This window comes from Rhododendron vialii, chromosome 9a (genome assembly GCF_030253575.1).
Source record: "Rhododendron vialii isolate Sample 1 chromosome 9a, ASM3025357v1".
Classification (NCBI taxonomy): domain Eukaryota; kingdom Viridiplantae; phylum Streptophyta; class Magnoliopsida; order Ericales; family Ericaceae; genus Rhododendron; species Rhododendron vialii.
Genome location: NC_080565.1, coordinates 39,046,179 through 39,061,265, shown reverse-complemented (window position 1 = coordinate 39,061,265; position 15,087 = coordinate 39,046,179). Strand labels below are relative to the sequence as shown.

At 39.4% G+C, this 15,087-nt stretch overlaps 1 protein-coding gene across 3 annotated transcripts; it reads right to left on the bottom strand.

The window, feature by feature from the left end:
* Positions 1-10,825: 10,825 nt before the first annotated feature.
* Positions 10,826-14,961, bottom strand: LOC131300263 (uncharacterized). 3 transcript variants are annotated; one of them, XM_058326002.1, is made up of 5 exons: positions 14,770-14,961; positions 14,250-14,510; positions 12,586-12,700; positions 11,351-11,469; positions 10,826-11,154 (listed from the first exon to the last, which is right to left on the bottom strand). In XM_058326002.1, exons 2-5 carry the CDS (start codon positions 14,471-14,473, stop codon positions 11,103-11,105), a joined length of 510 nt encoding a protein of 169 aa, XP_058181985.1. In that variant the 5' UTR covers positions 14,474-14,510; positions 14,770-14,961; the 3' UTR covers positions 10,826-11,102. The 3 variants fall into 3 exon arrangements, with proteins under 3 accessions (XP_058181985.1, XP_058181983.1, XP_058181984.1); XM_058326000.1 differs by having other exon boundaries at positions 14,250-14,531; positions 14,770-14,845; XM_058326001.1 differs by having other exon boundaries at positions 14,250-14,771.
* Between the last annotated feature and the right edge of the window lie 126 nt (positions 14,962-15,087).

Sequence of the window (15,087 nt, the reverse complement as noted above, 5' to 3'; positions counted from 1 at the left end):
GTGGAGCCTTAATGCGCCCCAGGCGCAATACCATGATCCCCAGGCGCCATCTCTTGCGCCCGGGCGCATCTTAGGTGTTTCAAAACCAACCAAGCTTTGCGATTTTGCCACAGACACTCCCGAACTTCGATTTGGACGTGGTTTGAACCATTGAAAAGCTTGTCTAGCCTAGTTTCTAATCAAATTAGTTTTACTCAAATATTATTTATACACCAAAGGATTGGACAACTTTACCCTCAACAGATCAAAAAGATAAATCATTTTGAAAAAATAATTGAATCACACTAACTTTAAACCAGATGGAAACCTATTTTATATGGATAAAGAGGGTATTAAGATTTCTAAAATATGGTGGGATTGAACCCTAAAAATAATAGATTTTTGTTTATCGAAAGTTGGTCGAAAGTAGAACAATTCAAAGATCATCGAAGCCATTAAGGCTAAAGCATGTTTTCATGCCTTCTACTGATTCCATGTTCCATTCAGTACTCACATTCCTATTTCTAAGGCATTCGTTCATTTCTAAAGAGCTCTAGAGAATTTATATGGCTTTTTACACTTCATCAAACAACACAAACCAGTTCTATCATCGGGATTCTCCTAATACACAAGGCTTATACATTTCAGAAATTAAATTTTGCTGTCCCTCCCACCTACAATATCACTTGACCTCTACAACTCCCAAACCACCATCATTTGATAACCGCATTACCCCACAAGTATTAATGCCACTACCTCAAGTACAATCACCTCACAATTGCGAAGAAAATTGTCATATCTTTTGATGTACAAATAATTTTCAATCCAAGATTTGTATTTCTGATCCCACACCTTCTGTGGCACCTCAGTAGTGGCTGCGGTGGTGGAGTGGAGGGGCAGTGATTATGTGGTGCCAAAACGATGGTGCTAGGGGAGGTGTAGTAGTCTTGGCGGACTTCCATGTGGAGCAGTGGAGGAGTGATAGTCATGGCGTCAAAGTGGTGGTAGGATTAAATGAATGTAGAACGGGTAGGGTTGAGGCGTGGTGTCAATGGTGGTAGCAAAGTGGAAATGCGGTGGTAGTGGTGGTGAAGTGATGTTGGTGGTGAAGTGAGGGTGGCAGAGGGGTCGTGGCGCTCCGATGATCTTTGTAGCGATCTACGTATACTACCAACTTTACATAAGTTAAACACTATTTTTGTTATGATTGGATTTCGCCATCTTTTAATACATTGAAAATTCTTTTTATCAATATATAATAGGTCTTTATCGGATTTAAGATGATGGAGATGCGAGCTCTTAACTTGAATGATTTACTTTTCGACTTACTGAGGGTAAATTGGTAATGTCTATTGTTGCACAAATATCTTAAGATTCAAACTACTTGGATTAGAAAGTAGACTTAACGAGCTTTTTAACGGTTCAAACCTTGCAAAAATTAGAGTTTGGGAGTTTTCGGGACATACTCGCAAAGTTTGAGCAATTGTGGAGCCTTAGTGCGCCCCAGGCGCAATACCATGCTCCTCAGGCGCCATCCCTTGCGCCCGACCGCAACTTAGTTTTTCAAAACCAACCAAACTTTGAGATTTTGCCACAGACACTCCCGAACTCCGATTGGGACGTGATTTAAACCGTTGAAAAGCTTGTCTAGCCTAGCTTCTAATCAAATTAGTTTTACCCAAATATTATTTATACACCAAAGGATTGGACAGTTTTACCTTCAACACATCAAAAAGAAAAATCATTTTCGAAAAATCATTGAATCACACTAATTTTAAACCAGATTGAAACCTATTTTATATGGATAAAGAGGGTATTAAGATTTCTAAAATATGGTGGGATTGAACCACAAAAATAATAGATTTTGGTTTATCGAAGGTTGGTCGAATGTAGAACAATTCATAGATCATCGATGCCACAAAGGCTAAAGCATGTTTTCATGCCCTTCCACTGATTCTATGTTCCATTCAGTACTCGCATTCCTATATCTAAGGCATTCGTTCATTTCTAAAGAGATCTTGAAAATTTATAGGGCTTTTTACACTTCATCAAACAACACAAACAAGCTTTATCATCGGGATTCACCTAATACACACGGCTTTTACATTTAAGAAACCAAATTTTGGTGTCCTTTCCACCATCAATATCATTGACCTATACAACTCCCAAACCGCCATCATTTGATAACCGCATTACCCCACAAGTATTGATGCCACTACCTCAAGTACAATCACCTCACAGTACGTTGCGAAGAAAATGGTCATATCTTGATGTACAAATAATTTTTAATCCAAGATTTGTATGTCTGGTCCCACCCCTTCTGTAGCACCTCAATAGTTGCTGTGGTGGTGGAGTGGAGCGGTGGTGATTATGTTGTGCCAAAATGATGGTGCTGCTGGAGGTGTAGTAGTCGTGGTAGAGTTCCATGTGGAGGAGTGGATGAGTGATAGTCATGGCGTTAAAGTGGTGGTAGGATTAAATGGATATAGAGCGGGTAAGGTTGAGGTGTGGTGTCAATGGTGGTAGCAAAGTGGAAGTACGGTGGTAGTGGTGGTGAAGTTAGGGTGGCGGAAGGGTGGTGGCACTCCGATAATCTTTGTAGTGGTCTTTGTATACTACCAACTTTTCATAAGTTAAACACTATTGTTGTTTTGATTGGATTTCGCCATCTTTTAATACATTGAATATTATTTCTATCAATATATAATAGGTCTTTATCAGATTTCAGATGATGGAGATGCGAGCTCTTTACTTGAATGATTTACTTTTCAACTTACTGAGGGTAAATTGGTCATGTCTATTGTTGCACGAATATCTTAAGATTCAAACTACTTGGATTAGAAAGTAGACTTAACGAGCTTTTTAACGGTTCAAACCTTGCAAAAATTGGAGTTCAGGAGTTTTCGGGACATACCCGCAAAGTTTGAGCAATTGTGGAGCCTTAGTGCGCCCGAGGCGCAATACCATGCTCCTCAGGCGCCATCCCTTGCGCCCGGGCGCATCTTAGTTTTTCAAAACCAACCAAACTTTGAGATTTTGCAACAGACACTCCCGAACTCCGATTTGGACGTGATTTAAACCGTTGAAAAGCTTGTCTAGCCTAGCTTATAATCAAATTAGTTTTACCCAAATATTATTTATACACCAAAGGATTGGACAGTTTTACCCTCAACAGATCAAAAAGAAAAATCATTTTGGAAAAATCATTGAATCACACTAATTTTAAACCAGATTGAAACCTATTTTATATGGATAAAGAGGGTATTAAGATTTCTAAAATATGGTGGGATTGAACCACAAAAATAACAGATTTTGGTTTAACAATTCTTAAATCATCGATGCCACAAAGGCTAAAGCATGTTTTCATGCCCTTCCAGTAATTCTATGTTCCATTCAGTACTCGCATTCCTAGATCTAAGGCATTCATTCATTTCTAAAGAGATCTTGAAAATTTATAGGGCTTTTTACACTTCATCAAACAACACAAACCAGCTTTATCATCAGGATTCACCTAATACACAAGGCTTTTACATTTAAGAAACCAAATTTTGGTGTCCTTCCCACCATCAATATCACTTGACCTATACAACTCCCAAACCGCCATCATTTGATAACCGCATTACCCCACAAGTATTGATGCCACTACCTCAAGTACAATCACTTCACAGTTGCGAAGAAAATGGTCATATCTTGATGTACAAATAATTTTTAATCCAAGATTTGTATCTCTGATCCCACCCCTTCTGTGGCACCTCAATAGTTGATGTGGTGGTGGAGTGGAGCAGTGTTGATTATGTTGTGCCAAAATGATGGTGCTGCTGGAGGTGTAGTAGTCGTGGTGGAGTTCCATGTGGAGCAGTGGAGGAGTGATAGTCATGGCGTTAAAGTGGTGGTAGGATTAAATGAATATAGAGCGGGTAAGGTTGAGGTGTGGTGTCAATGGTGGTAGCAAAGTGGAAGTACGGTGGCAGTGGTGGTGAAGTTAGGGTGGCGGAAGGGTGGTGGCACTCCGATAATCTTTGTAGTGGTTTTTGTATACTACCAACTTTTCATAAGTTAAACACTATTGTTGTTATGATTTGATTTTGCCATCTTTTAATACATTGAATATTCTTTCTATCAATATATTATAGGTCTTTATCAGATTTAAGATGATGGAGATGCGAGCTATTTAATTGAATGATTTACTTTTCGACTTACTGAGGGTAAATTGGTCATATCTACTGTTGCACGTATATCTTAAGATTCAAACTACTTGGATTAGAAAGTAGACTTAACGAGCTTTTTAACGGTTCAAACCTTGCAAAAATTGGCGTTAGGGAGTGTACGGGACAAACCCGCAAAGTTTGAGCAATTGTGGAGCCTTAATGCGCCCCAGGCGCAATACCATGCTCCCCAGGCGCCATTCCTTGCGCCCGGGCGCATCTTAGGTGTTTCAAAACCAACCAAACTTTGCGATTTTGCCACAGACACTCCCGAACTCCGATTTGGACGTGGTTTGAACCATTGAAAAGCTTGTCTAGCCTAGTTTCTAATCAAATTAGTTTTACTCAAATATTATTTATACACCAAAGGATTGGACAACTTTACCCTCAACAAATCAAAAAGATAAATCATTTTGGAAAAATAATTGAATCACACTAACTTTAAACCAGATGGAAACCTATTTTATATGGATAAAGAGGGTATTAAGATTTCTAAAATATGGTGGGATTGAACCCTAAAAATAATAGATTTTTGTTTATCGAAAGTTGGTCGAAAGTAAAACAATTCAAAGATCATCGAAGCCATTAAGGCTAAAGCATGTTTTCATGCCTTCTACTGATTCCATGTTCCATTTAGTACTCACATTCCTAGTTCTAAGGCATTCGTTCATTTCTAAAGAGCTCTAGAGAATTTATATGGCTTTTTACACTTCATCAAACAACACAAACCAGCTCTATCATCGGGATTCTCCTAATACACAAGGCTTATACATTTCAGAAATTAAATTTTGGTGTCCCTCCCTCCAACAATATCACTTGACCTCTACAACTCCCAAACCACCATCATTTGATAACCGCATTACCCCACAAGTATTGATGCCACTACCTCAAGTACAATCACCTCACAATTGCGAAGAAAATTGTCATATCTTTTGATGTACAAATAATTTTCAATCCAAGATTTGTATTTCTGATCCCACACCTTCTGTGGCACCTCAGTAGTGGCTGCGGTGGTGGAGTGGAGGGGCAGTGATTATGTGGTGCCAAAACGATGGTGCTCGGGGAGGTGTAGTAGTCTTGGCGGACTTCCATGTGGAGCAGTGGAGGAGTGATAGTCATGGCGTCAAAGTGGTGGTAGGATTAAATGAATGTAGAACGGGTAGGGTTGAGGCGTGGTGTCAATGGTGGTAGCAAAGTGGAAATGCGGTGGTAGTGGTGGTGAAGTGATGTTGGTGGTGAAGTGAGGGTGGCAGAGGGGTCGTGGCGCTCCGATGATCTTTGTAGCGATCTACGTATACTACCAACTTTACATAAGTTAAACACTATTTTTGTTATGATTGGATTTCGCCATCTTTTAATACATTGAAAATTCTTTTTATCAATATATAATAGGACTTTATCGGATTTAAGATGATGGAGATGCGAGCTCTTTACTTGAATGATTTACTTTTCGACTTACTGAGGGTAAATTCGTCATGTCTATTGTTGCACGAATATCTTAAGATTCAAACTACTTTGATTAGAAAGTAGACTTAACAAGCATTTTAACGGTTCAAACCTTTTAAAAATTGGTGTTCGGGAGTGTCCGGGACAAACCCGCAAAGTTTGAGCAATTGTGGAGCCTTAATGCGCCCCGGGCGCAATACCAAGCTACCCAGGCGCCATCTCTTGTGCCACGGCGCATCTTAGGTATTTCAAAACCAACCACATTTTGCGATTGTGCCACAGACACTCCCGAACTCCGATTTGGACGTGGTTTGAACCGTTGAAAAGCTTATCTAGCCTAATTTCAACCAAATTAGTTTTACTCAAATATTATTTATACACCAAAGGATTGGACAAATTTACCCTCAACATATCAAAAAGATCAATCATTTTTGAAAAATCATTAAATCACACTAACTTTAAACCAGATTGAAACCTATTTTATATGGATAAAGAGGGTATTAAGATTTCTAAAATATGGTGGGATTGAACCACAAAAATAATAGATTTTGATTTATCGAAGGTTGGTCGAAAGTAGAAAAATTCAAAGATCATCGATGCCACAAAGGCAAAAGCATGTTTTCATGCCCTTCAACTGATTCTATGTTTCATTCAGTACTCGCATTCCTAGTTCTAAGGCATTCGTTCATTTCTAAGGAGCTCTAGAGAATTTATTGGGCTTTTAATTTACACTTCATCAAACAACACAAACCAGCTTTATCATCGGGATTCGCCTAATACACAAGGCTTTTACATTTAAGAGACCAAATTTTAATGTCCTTCCCACCATCAATATCACTTGACCTATACAACTCCCAAACCACCATCATTTGATAACCGCATTACCCCACAAGTATTGATGCCACTACCTCAAGTACAATCACCTCACAATTGCGAATAAAATGGTCATATCTTTTGATGTACAAATAATTTTGAATCCAAGATTTGTATCTCTTAACCCACCCCTTCTGTGGCGCCTCAATAGTGCTGTGGTGGTGGAGTGGAGGGGCGGTGATTATGTGGTGCCAAAATGATGGTGCTGCTAGAGGTGTAATAGTCGTGGTGGAGTTCCATGTGGAGAAGTGGAGGAGTGATAGTCATGGCGTTAAAGTGGTGGTAGGATTAAATGAATGTAGAGTGGGTAGGGTTGAGGTGTGGTGTCAATGGTGGTAGCAAAGTGGAAGTGCGGTGGTAGTGGTGGTGAAGTGATGTTGGTGGTGAAGTGAGGGTGGCGGAGGGGTGGTGGCGCTCCGATGATCTTTCTAGTGGTCTACGTATACTACCAACTTTTCATAAGTTAAATACTATTGTTGTTATTTTTGAATTTCGCCATCTTTTAATACATTGAAAATTCTTTTTATCAATGTATAATAGGTCTTTATCGGATTTAAGATGATGGAGATGCGAGCTCTTTACTTGAATGATTTACTTTTCGACTTACTGAGGGTAAATTGGTAATGTCTTTTGTTGCACGAATATCTTAAGATTCAAACTACTTGGATTAGAAAGTAGACTTAATGAGCTTTTTAACGGTTCAAACCTTGCAAAAATTGGAGTTCGGGAGTGTCCAGGACAAACCCGCAAAGTTTGAGCAATTGTGGAGCCTTAATGCGCCCCAGGCGCAATACCTTGCTCCCCGGGTGCCATCCCTTGCGCCCGGGCGCATCTTAGGTATTTCAAAACCAACCAAACTTTACAATTTTGCCACAGACACTTCCGAACTCCGATTTGGACGTGGTTTGAACCATTGAAAAGCTTGTCTAGCCTAATTTCTAACCAAATTAGTTTTACTCAAATATTATTTATACACCAAAGGATTGGACAATTTTAGCCTCAATAAATCAAAAAGATAAATCATTTTGGAAAAATCATTGAATCACACTAACTTTAAACCAGATTGAAACCTATTTTGTATGGATAAAGAGGGTATTAAGATTTCTAAAATATTGTGGGATTGAACCATAAAAATAATAGATTTTGGTTTATCGAAAGTTGGTCGAAAGTAAAACAATTCAAAGATCATCAGAGCCACTACGGCTAAAACATGTTTTCATGCCCTTCCATTGATTCTATGTTCCCTTCGGTACTCTCATTCCTAGTTCTAAGGCCCTCGTTCATTTCTAAAGAGCTCTAGAGAGTTTATAGGGCTTTTTACACTTCATCGAACACACAAAACTGCTTTATCATCGAGATTCTCCTAATACACAGGGCTTATACATTTAAGAAACCAAATATTAGTGTCCATACCACCAACAATATCACTTGAACACTACAACTCCTAAACCACCATCACCGCCATCATTTGATAACCGCATTACCCCACATGTATTGATGCCACTACCTTGAGTACAATCACCTCACCATTGCGAAGAAAATGGTCATATCTTTTGATGTACAAAGAATTTTGAATCCAAACACTTTGTGTTATAATGTAAATTCAACAAATTTTTTAAAGGTTCAATCCACCCGCAAATCAGAGTTCGAGAGCGTTCTGAACGAACAAGCAAAGTTTGACTTTTTCTGAATGAGATTAGAAATGTGAAATACCTAATCGTAGACCTAAGCTTACATACATGATATTCAAGAATACATAGTTTTACAAATTGAACAACTCTTTATAAAACAATGCACTTTTTTTTTGTTTTTTTTGCAAATGGCATCTTGCTGATCAAGTGATCAACATGCAGAGGATACCATGACAAATGTGATCTGCATAGAAGGAATTTTTTCCCCCCTTTCTTCTTTTGAAATTCATTGGCATTGTGGGCTTGCATTGAAGGAGGCAGAGGACACATGATTTGGAAGCAATATGGAGGAAGTTGGTAAATGAAGGGAATGAAGAAATAAGGTTAAAGGTAGCCTGAGGTTGTGTATAGGTTCTCATCGGTAATTTGGTTTGTTTTTTTGGTAGTTGCTTTTCTTTCTTCAGGGGATGCCCCGGTGATCGTGTAGTTTGGTTTCGCTTTCAGTTATATAAATTTACTTGCCCAAAAAAAGAGAGGTTAAAGGCAGCAAATTAATAAGCCTTGGCATAATGGGGAGAAGTACACTTTCCTATATCTAACATACCGTATCTCTCACCTGGATGGTCTATAATTCAGATAAATAGATTGAGGAATGTTCGTAGATCATAATTGACATGATTCAATCATTCTCCAGAAACGCAATAGTTATATTCGTTTTACTAGTCACTTTTTGGTCACTGAATGGAAGGGAGAATGAATGAGGTTGTGCCTTATCTCGTTTTAACTTTTGCTCCGACGATCTTTGAATTGGTCTACTTTCAACCAACTTTCGATAAACCAAAATCTACTCTTTTTATGGTTCAATCCCACCGTATTTTAGTACTCTAAATACCCTAGCTATTTATGCATATAAAATAGGTTTCAATCCAGTTTTAAATTAGTGTGATTCAATGATTTTTGTAAAATAGTAATTTATTTTCAACCTGGTGAGGGTAAAATAGTCCTATCTTTTGGTGTATAAATAATTTTGGAGTAAAAGTAATTAGGTTAGAATTTCGGCTAGATAAGCTTTTCAACGGTTCAAACCACATGCAAATCGGAATTTGAGAGTGTCTGTGGCAAGACTGCAAAGCTTGGTTGGTTTTTAATTATTGAAGATGCGCTTGGCGAGCATGGAATTGCACCTGGGTGTATTATGACTTCACAATTGCTCTAATTTTGCGGGTTTGTCCTGGACACTCCCGAACTCTGATTTTAGCAAGGTTCGAACCGTTAAAAAGCTCGTTAAATCTACTTTCTAACTCAAGTAATTTGAATCTTATTATTTGTGCAACAAAAGACATGACCAATTTACAATCAGTGTGATGAAAAGTAAATCATTTTAGTAAAGAACTCGTATCTCTCTTATCTTAAATCCGATAAAGACCTATTATATATCGATAAAAAGGATGGTGGTGATATTAGTTTGGAAATCGTAGGTGGTATGTACACCAAAATTGCGGCCATCCTAATATCCACGACTCGACTAACTCGGCCAAGGCAACGCGAGACGACCCACATCTCCAATTGCGGCCATTAATGCTTCTCTCATCACCGTATCGGAGCCCAGTAACTCTCTCACTCGCTTCTCTAACTCAGTTGAACTCAAAAACCCATCTTCCGACTCGTCCAACGCCAGAGCCAACTTCATTTCCTCCACCATGAACACCCCTATTCAGCCTTTGCTCTGCGAATAACGGCCTCACCAACATAGCACGCCTCCACGCACTGCTTCTAGAACCGAGCTCCAGCAGCAGTGAGTCACAACCCCGCCCACCGTGTCATGACTCTGCACGGCCTCTTGTGGACACCATGACTTGACCACAAGACCCCTATCTTTTGCTCTGTCCATGGGTGACTTCAAGATCTTTTATGCTTTTGGTTGTGGTTTCATGAATGGTAGGGAAACATAGGCATTGAGAGAGACTGCACGTGTTCGATACATAGAAGAAGTATGCGGGTATGTTAAAGCTAGAAGAGACTTCGAAAGGGGCAGTGCAAAAGAAGTCAATGATAACTTCGATTTTGGGAGAGGATTTTAAGGGCTTGATGGAGATTAAGGTTGTTGAGTTGAGGGACTAGGACTGCAAGATCTTCAAACTGAGAGGGGGAATCAGAGGGTGTAGTCAGGGGAGGGAGGTGGTGGAAGGTGATGCCAGAAGTGGTGGACAAAACACAACTGATTGTCTGTGGCGGTGGAGTTATCTGGCTTGGTGGCGGTGGTGATGAGAATTGTGACTGAGAAGGAAGGGTGGTGAGTGGCTATGAGCTTGGCTAGCTCCACCATGGGAATCAAGTGGCTCACTCCTAAACTGGGGTAGAAAACAACCTTGTATTCCCTGTTATCATGTTATGATGAGAAGTGAGATAGAAGCAGCAGAACTACCTTGCTCTTTATGTCCCTGAGATCTATGCATGTGCTCTTGCTGACTGTTAGTAGTTTAGAGCTCTTGTCAAAAGAAAGATTTTTCTCGAAAAGCAGTGGTGGTAATTTTGCCCTTTCTGAAAAATAAAACCTTGGAAAATAGGAAAACAGAAACCCATTTGTATTAATTGCCTTAGACAGCTAGGGACACGCACAAGCCTGGGCGCCCAGGCACACCCGCACACAGAGATCCACTGTAATGTAATGGGATGGATAAAAAGGAGAAGTACCAAATGAAATTTTTCTTCATATCCAAACACCCATGATTTACTCTTTAGTTGATTTCCCTCCAGATACAGCCTAAGGTAAAATATAAGCCCACATTCACGAATGAAATCCTACATCTTTGAATAAACAAAATTGAGAAGGGGAATGAGTTTGACAAGTAGATTCGGTAGCCTTTATGTAAAACAAATGTCCTGAAGGCCAGAGCGAGAGAATTTTCCCGACAGAGAACAGGTATTTTTTAAACCCCGAATGGTAGCAGAGCAGAACCTTGACACCCTATCCAAGGCCTCTTACGTACTGATCAAGCGTTGAATCGAACAGTTCACATCTGCACACAGCAAGTACAGATACAATCTGGTTAGGATCAACAAAACTCCCCTCGGGCATAAAAATGGATCTCTTAAAACAACCTTGCTAACTGATTTTGTGCAGAAAATCCCAAGGTGGAAACGAGCCATCAAAATCCTTAGTTTACAGGTTCATCATACAAGCGTTTCTCAATAGGGGAAAAACGATTTACTTACCTAATCGGAGTTCCTGGACTATAGAGTGGATTCTTGACAACATATTCAACATAGAGATTGTAAATGTACTTCAGGGATTCCCTTAGATCACCAGTTCTAGGATGAGTGACAAGGATGATCTGCAGACAAATTAAACGAAATTATAAAGGGAAACCTGTGTGGTGACGCAAGTACTGAACTTTATGTCCTGCAATAAGAGACATTTGAACAATCTAATCACTCAAAGGAGCAAATATTACAAGTAAAATTATACCATTAAACTATTCACGCTCGTCAATACCAAAGGTGCAAACAGAGAGAGGCCTCGTGATCCCAAACGTTATCTTTAAATGAATCAACATAAAAACATAGGTTTTTTTTACCAAAAAAATACATAGTTAGGTTCGATATAGAACTTGGGCCATCCTATAAAGTTCCATAAGGGCAAACAGAGTTGATCTTCTTCTACTTGATAGGTTGACATAAATATATTCACTCTCTTCCGCAGTTTGGGGCAATCCGTGCCAGTAAAGCCTCAAATAAGTTTGATAAAGGTCAAAGGGAGAGACTGGATGAATGAATTAGGTAAAATTATGCTTCAACTGCAGTCAGTTTTTTTTCTTATAATAATCAACATCAACTGCAGTCCTTGTGACCCCTGCCTTCTCTTCTTAGGGATCTGTAACTCATCTGTACTGTCCTCTCGTCTCTTATCTGAATAGGAAGGGCCGAAGTAATTTGGGGAAAAAAATATTCCATAAGGGCAAAAACAATACAGGATGATCAAGCAACTGTGCTTATGCGATTGAGCTGATTTTTCACATGGCCACTCGAAAAATAATTTTAAAATTACTGTACGGTGGGCACTGAAAAGACCCACATGATTTGGGGAGAGAAACTCTATCGGTTAGGGACTAACTTGTCATGCCCAACCAATATATCAGAATGAGCATAAGCCTTTATCCCGTTCAGCCACTGTCTAAGATAACCAGGGTACAGGCTCCCCATTGCACTGAGTACATCAGGTAACATTCGTAGGAGCACAATTTCAAAGACTTCCACTATATATCCGCTTCATGTGAGAGTCAAAATCCATATTTGGGAGCTCAACATAATTCACTAGGAGTCGTGCTTTCACAGAAACTTTAAACAGCACAAAATGGAAATCTTTCTCAAGAATGAGCACATTACAGCCCCACTAAAATTTGAGATTCTACCTTCCCCTATAAACAGTAGCAAGATAAGACATCACTGACCTTTATCCCAGATGGACTCTCCATAAAACTCAGTTTGTAAGTATTGGTTCGAAAACTGTGAAATGAACACCCTTGTCCAGGTAACTGAGGCACCCCAAGATTTCCTTTGTCCACACTGCCCAAAAGATTAAACAATGATCACCTAACAATTAATTTGAACAAAGTTCATTAACAAAATCACTGGCACAGCGTTGTCGTATCAATGAAGAAAAGGCCCCAGATCCTAACAAGTTTTGAAAATGAATGGATTATGAGACTTCACTCCTCATCTAGCACCTAAACAGAAGCCACGAAATTTGTAATCCATCTCAAAACAAAGTACTCATATAGAGAATACTAAATACTTGCAATTTGAAGCACAGATATAGAGCAACCTATGTGACAAAATGATGAAAACCGTGTTTGGGCCAGGAGCGGGTGCTGGGGAGCGGAGGCACCTAGAAGTTCCTAAGGTTGGGAGCACCTATGTATATATTTTTTATATCGTATATATTTAAAACACAGATGCATATATAACAGAGTTAACATTCTATTTGGCTTGAAAACATAAATTTGCATTCATTTATGGTTAAGGTTTGAGTTAATGTATTATAAAATATGCATAGTAACATATATACATAGAAATGGTTAATGTTTGAGTTCATGTGTTTCTAGTATCTATGGTTTTACATATTTTCTCTTGCTTTGTACTTCTTCTTTTGTTTCTATTGGAATTCATATGCTTGAGAGGTTCTGTCCTAGTTGGGAGTGAGATTCTGTCTTGGAAGCATGGGACCGAGGATCCAGTGCCGATTCTTCGCCCAAATAGAAGGATCCTACAACTAAGGTTTGGGCATTCCATGAAACATTCAAATTTTTTTTACAGAAAGGATCTTCTTACGTACCACATTATGCATTAAAACCAAGTGCAGTTTATCCAATAACATTCTATCCATTTGTTATCTATCAGACCAGGTGAATAAGGATGCAGCTCCATGACTGCTCGTCTCCGGTTTATTTTAATGAGTGCAACAAACCCAATTTCTTTCGTTTAAAAACCCGAGCCCCTCCAACTGCAACCTTAGGTTGCACTGCCGCACCATAATCCAGGGCACCCTATGACAGCCATTTTGCTCGAGCCTCTGATTGAAGAGAGGGTGGCTCAAAGGATTTTCCATATTAGGGGGAGTCGAACTAGAGAGTTGTGCTCCATTCTTACCACTCGAGCTAACCAGGAATCCCATATTTTGTTTTATGTGACAACTGTTAGAGAATAGTCCCCCATTGCTTTGGTACGGAATGGAAGATTACTTAATAACACGAGAGACCTCTCTACTCATTCTCAATTCATTTTGCGTTGGATATAAAGTTTTCACATGGTATTAGAGCGGGTTCATTCCATTCCAAATTAAAACCAAAAAGTGGCTACACGTGACCAACCTAAATGCCGCTGCACATGAGGGGGTGTTAGAGAATAATCTCACATTGCTTTGGTACGGAATGAGAGACCACTTAATAACACGACAGATCTCTCCACTCATTGGCTATTGGTTTTGGGTTGGATCTAAAGTTTCTTCAACAACTCAGTTGCACTTACAACGAGAATTTTACGTTCCTACGAAAATCAAAACACTCCAACAAACATAATTTGTCTGAGTACAAAAACTTGGACAAGAAAAGCAAACCTAGTGGGATCCATTTTCGCAGTCAAGGATTTGAGGGAGAAAAGCAGACCGAACATCAGCTTGTGATCCTGCTGGGCATTAAGGGTATGCAGAGGGCGATTCCATTCCCTGTAAAAAAGACATATCCCATTCCTATTGAACACGTACATCATGTGGCCGTTATTTCCCGACGCCGTCGGCAACGGCGGCGACGGACTGATCTCTGACCCTCCGAAGAATTGCATTTCTCTCCTGATTTTTTGAAGAATCGGATTTCGGCAGCTGGAAAACAAAGGGTTTTGGCTGAATTAAGAGGATATCCATTTAATCAAAAACTCACTAGAGATCCGATTGATAATAGTTTCTGTAATATAAATTTCGATCTATCTCTGGTGACGTTTTGCAATCATAAAAATGTTGGATTACAAGAACTACATCAATCGGATGTGCGATTCAAAGAAATATGGTAACGCCTGTAAATATGAGAGAGAGAGAGAGAGAGAGAGAGAGAGAGAGAGAGAGAGAGAGAGAGAGAGCTAACCTGGTGGGTTTGCTAATGGCTCAGACTACGAACTGTGCAAACGAGAAGAGAGGAAGGAAAACAGGCGACTGTTTGTATGTATTAATACGACGTCGGACGGACTTGACAAAGACTTGATGCTTTGTTTCATTGTTTTTTTTTTTTTTTTTTTGATCCGCATTGTTTCATTGTTTGTTTGTTTGTTTGTAAGTTGAAGAAAGTGAGAGAGAGGAAGAGAAAGGAAAATGGGAGAAAATGGAGGTAGGAAAACAGGCGACTATTTGCGCTTCTAGATTTTTCTATTTTCTCTCCTCTTTTTCTCCAAACCAAATAATGGGA

What these genes read in the sequence shown, in the direction of transcription:
- LOC131300263 (XM_058326002.1), bottom strand. Translation starts at nt 14,473, where the DNA reads ATGCAATTCTTCGGAGGGTCAGAGATCAGTCCGTCGCCGCCGTTGCCG. An exon ending in GCGAAAATGGATCCCACTAG is followed by an intron (nt 12,701 to 14,249) that starts GTTTGCTTTTCT and finishes TCTTTTGGGCAG; the next exon opens with TGTGGACAAAGGAAATCTTG. An exon ending in AGTCCAGGAACTCCGATTAG is followed by an intron (nt 11,155 to 11,350) that starts GTAAGTAAATCG and finishes TGCTGTGTGCAG; the next exon opens with ATGTGAACTGTTCGATTCAA.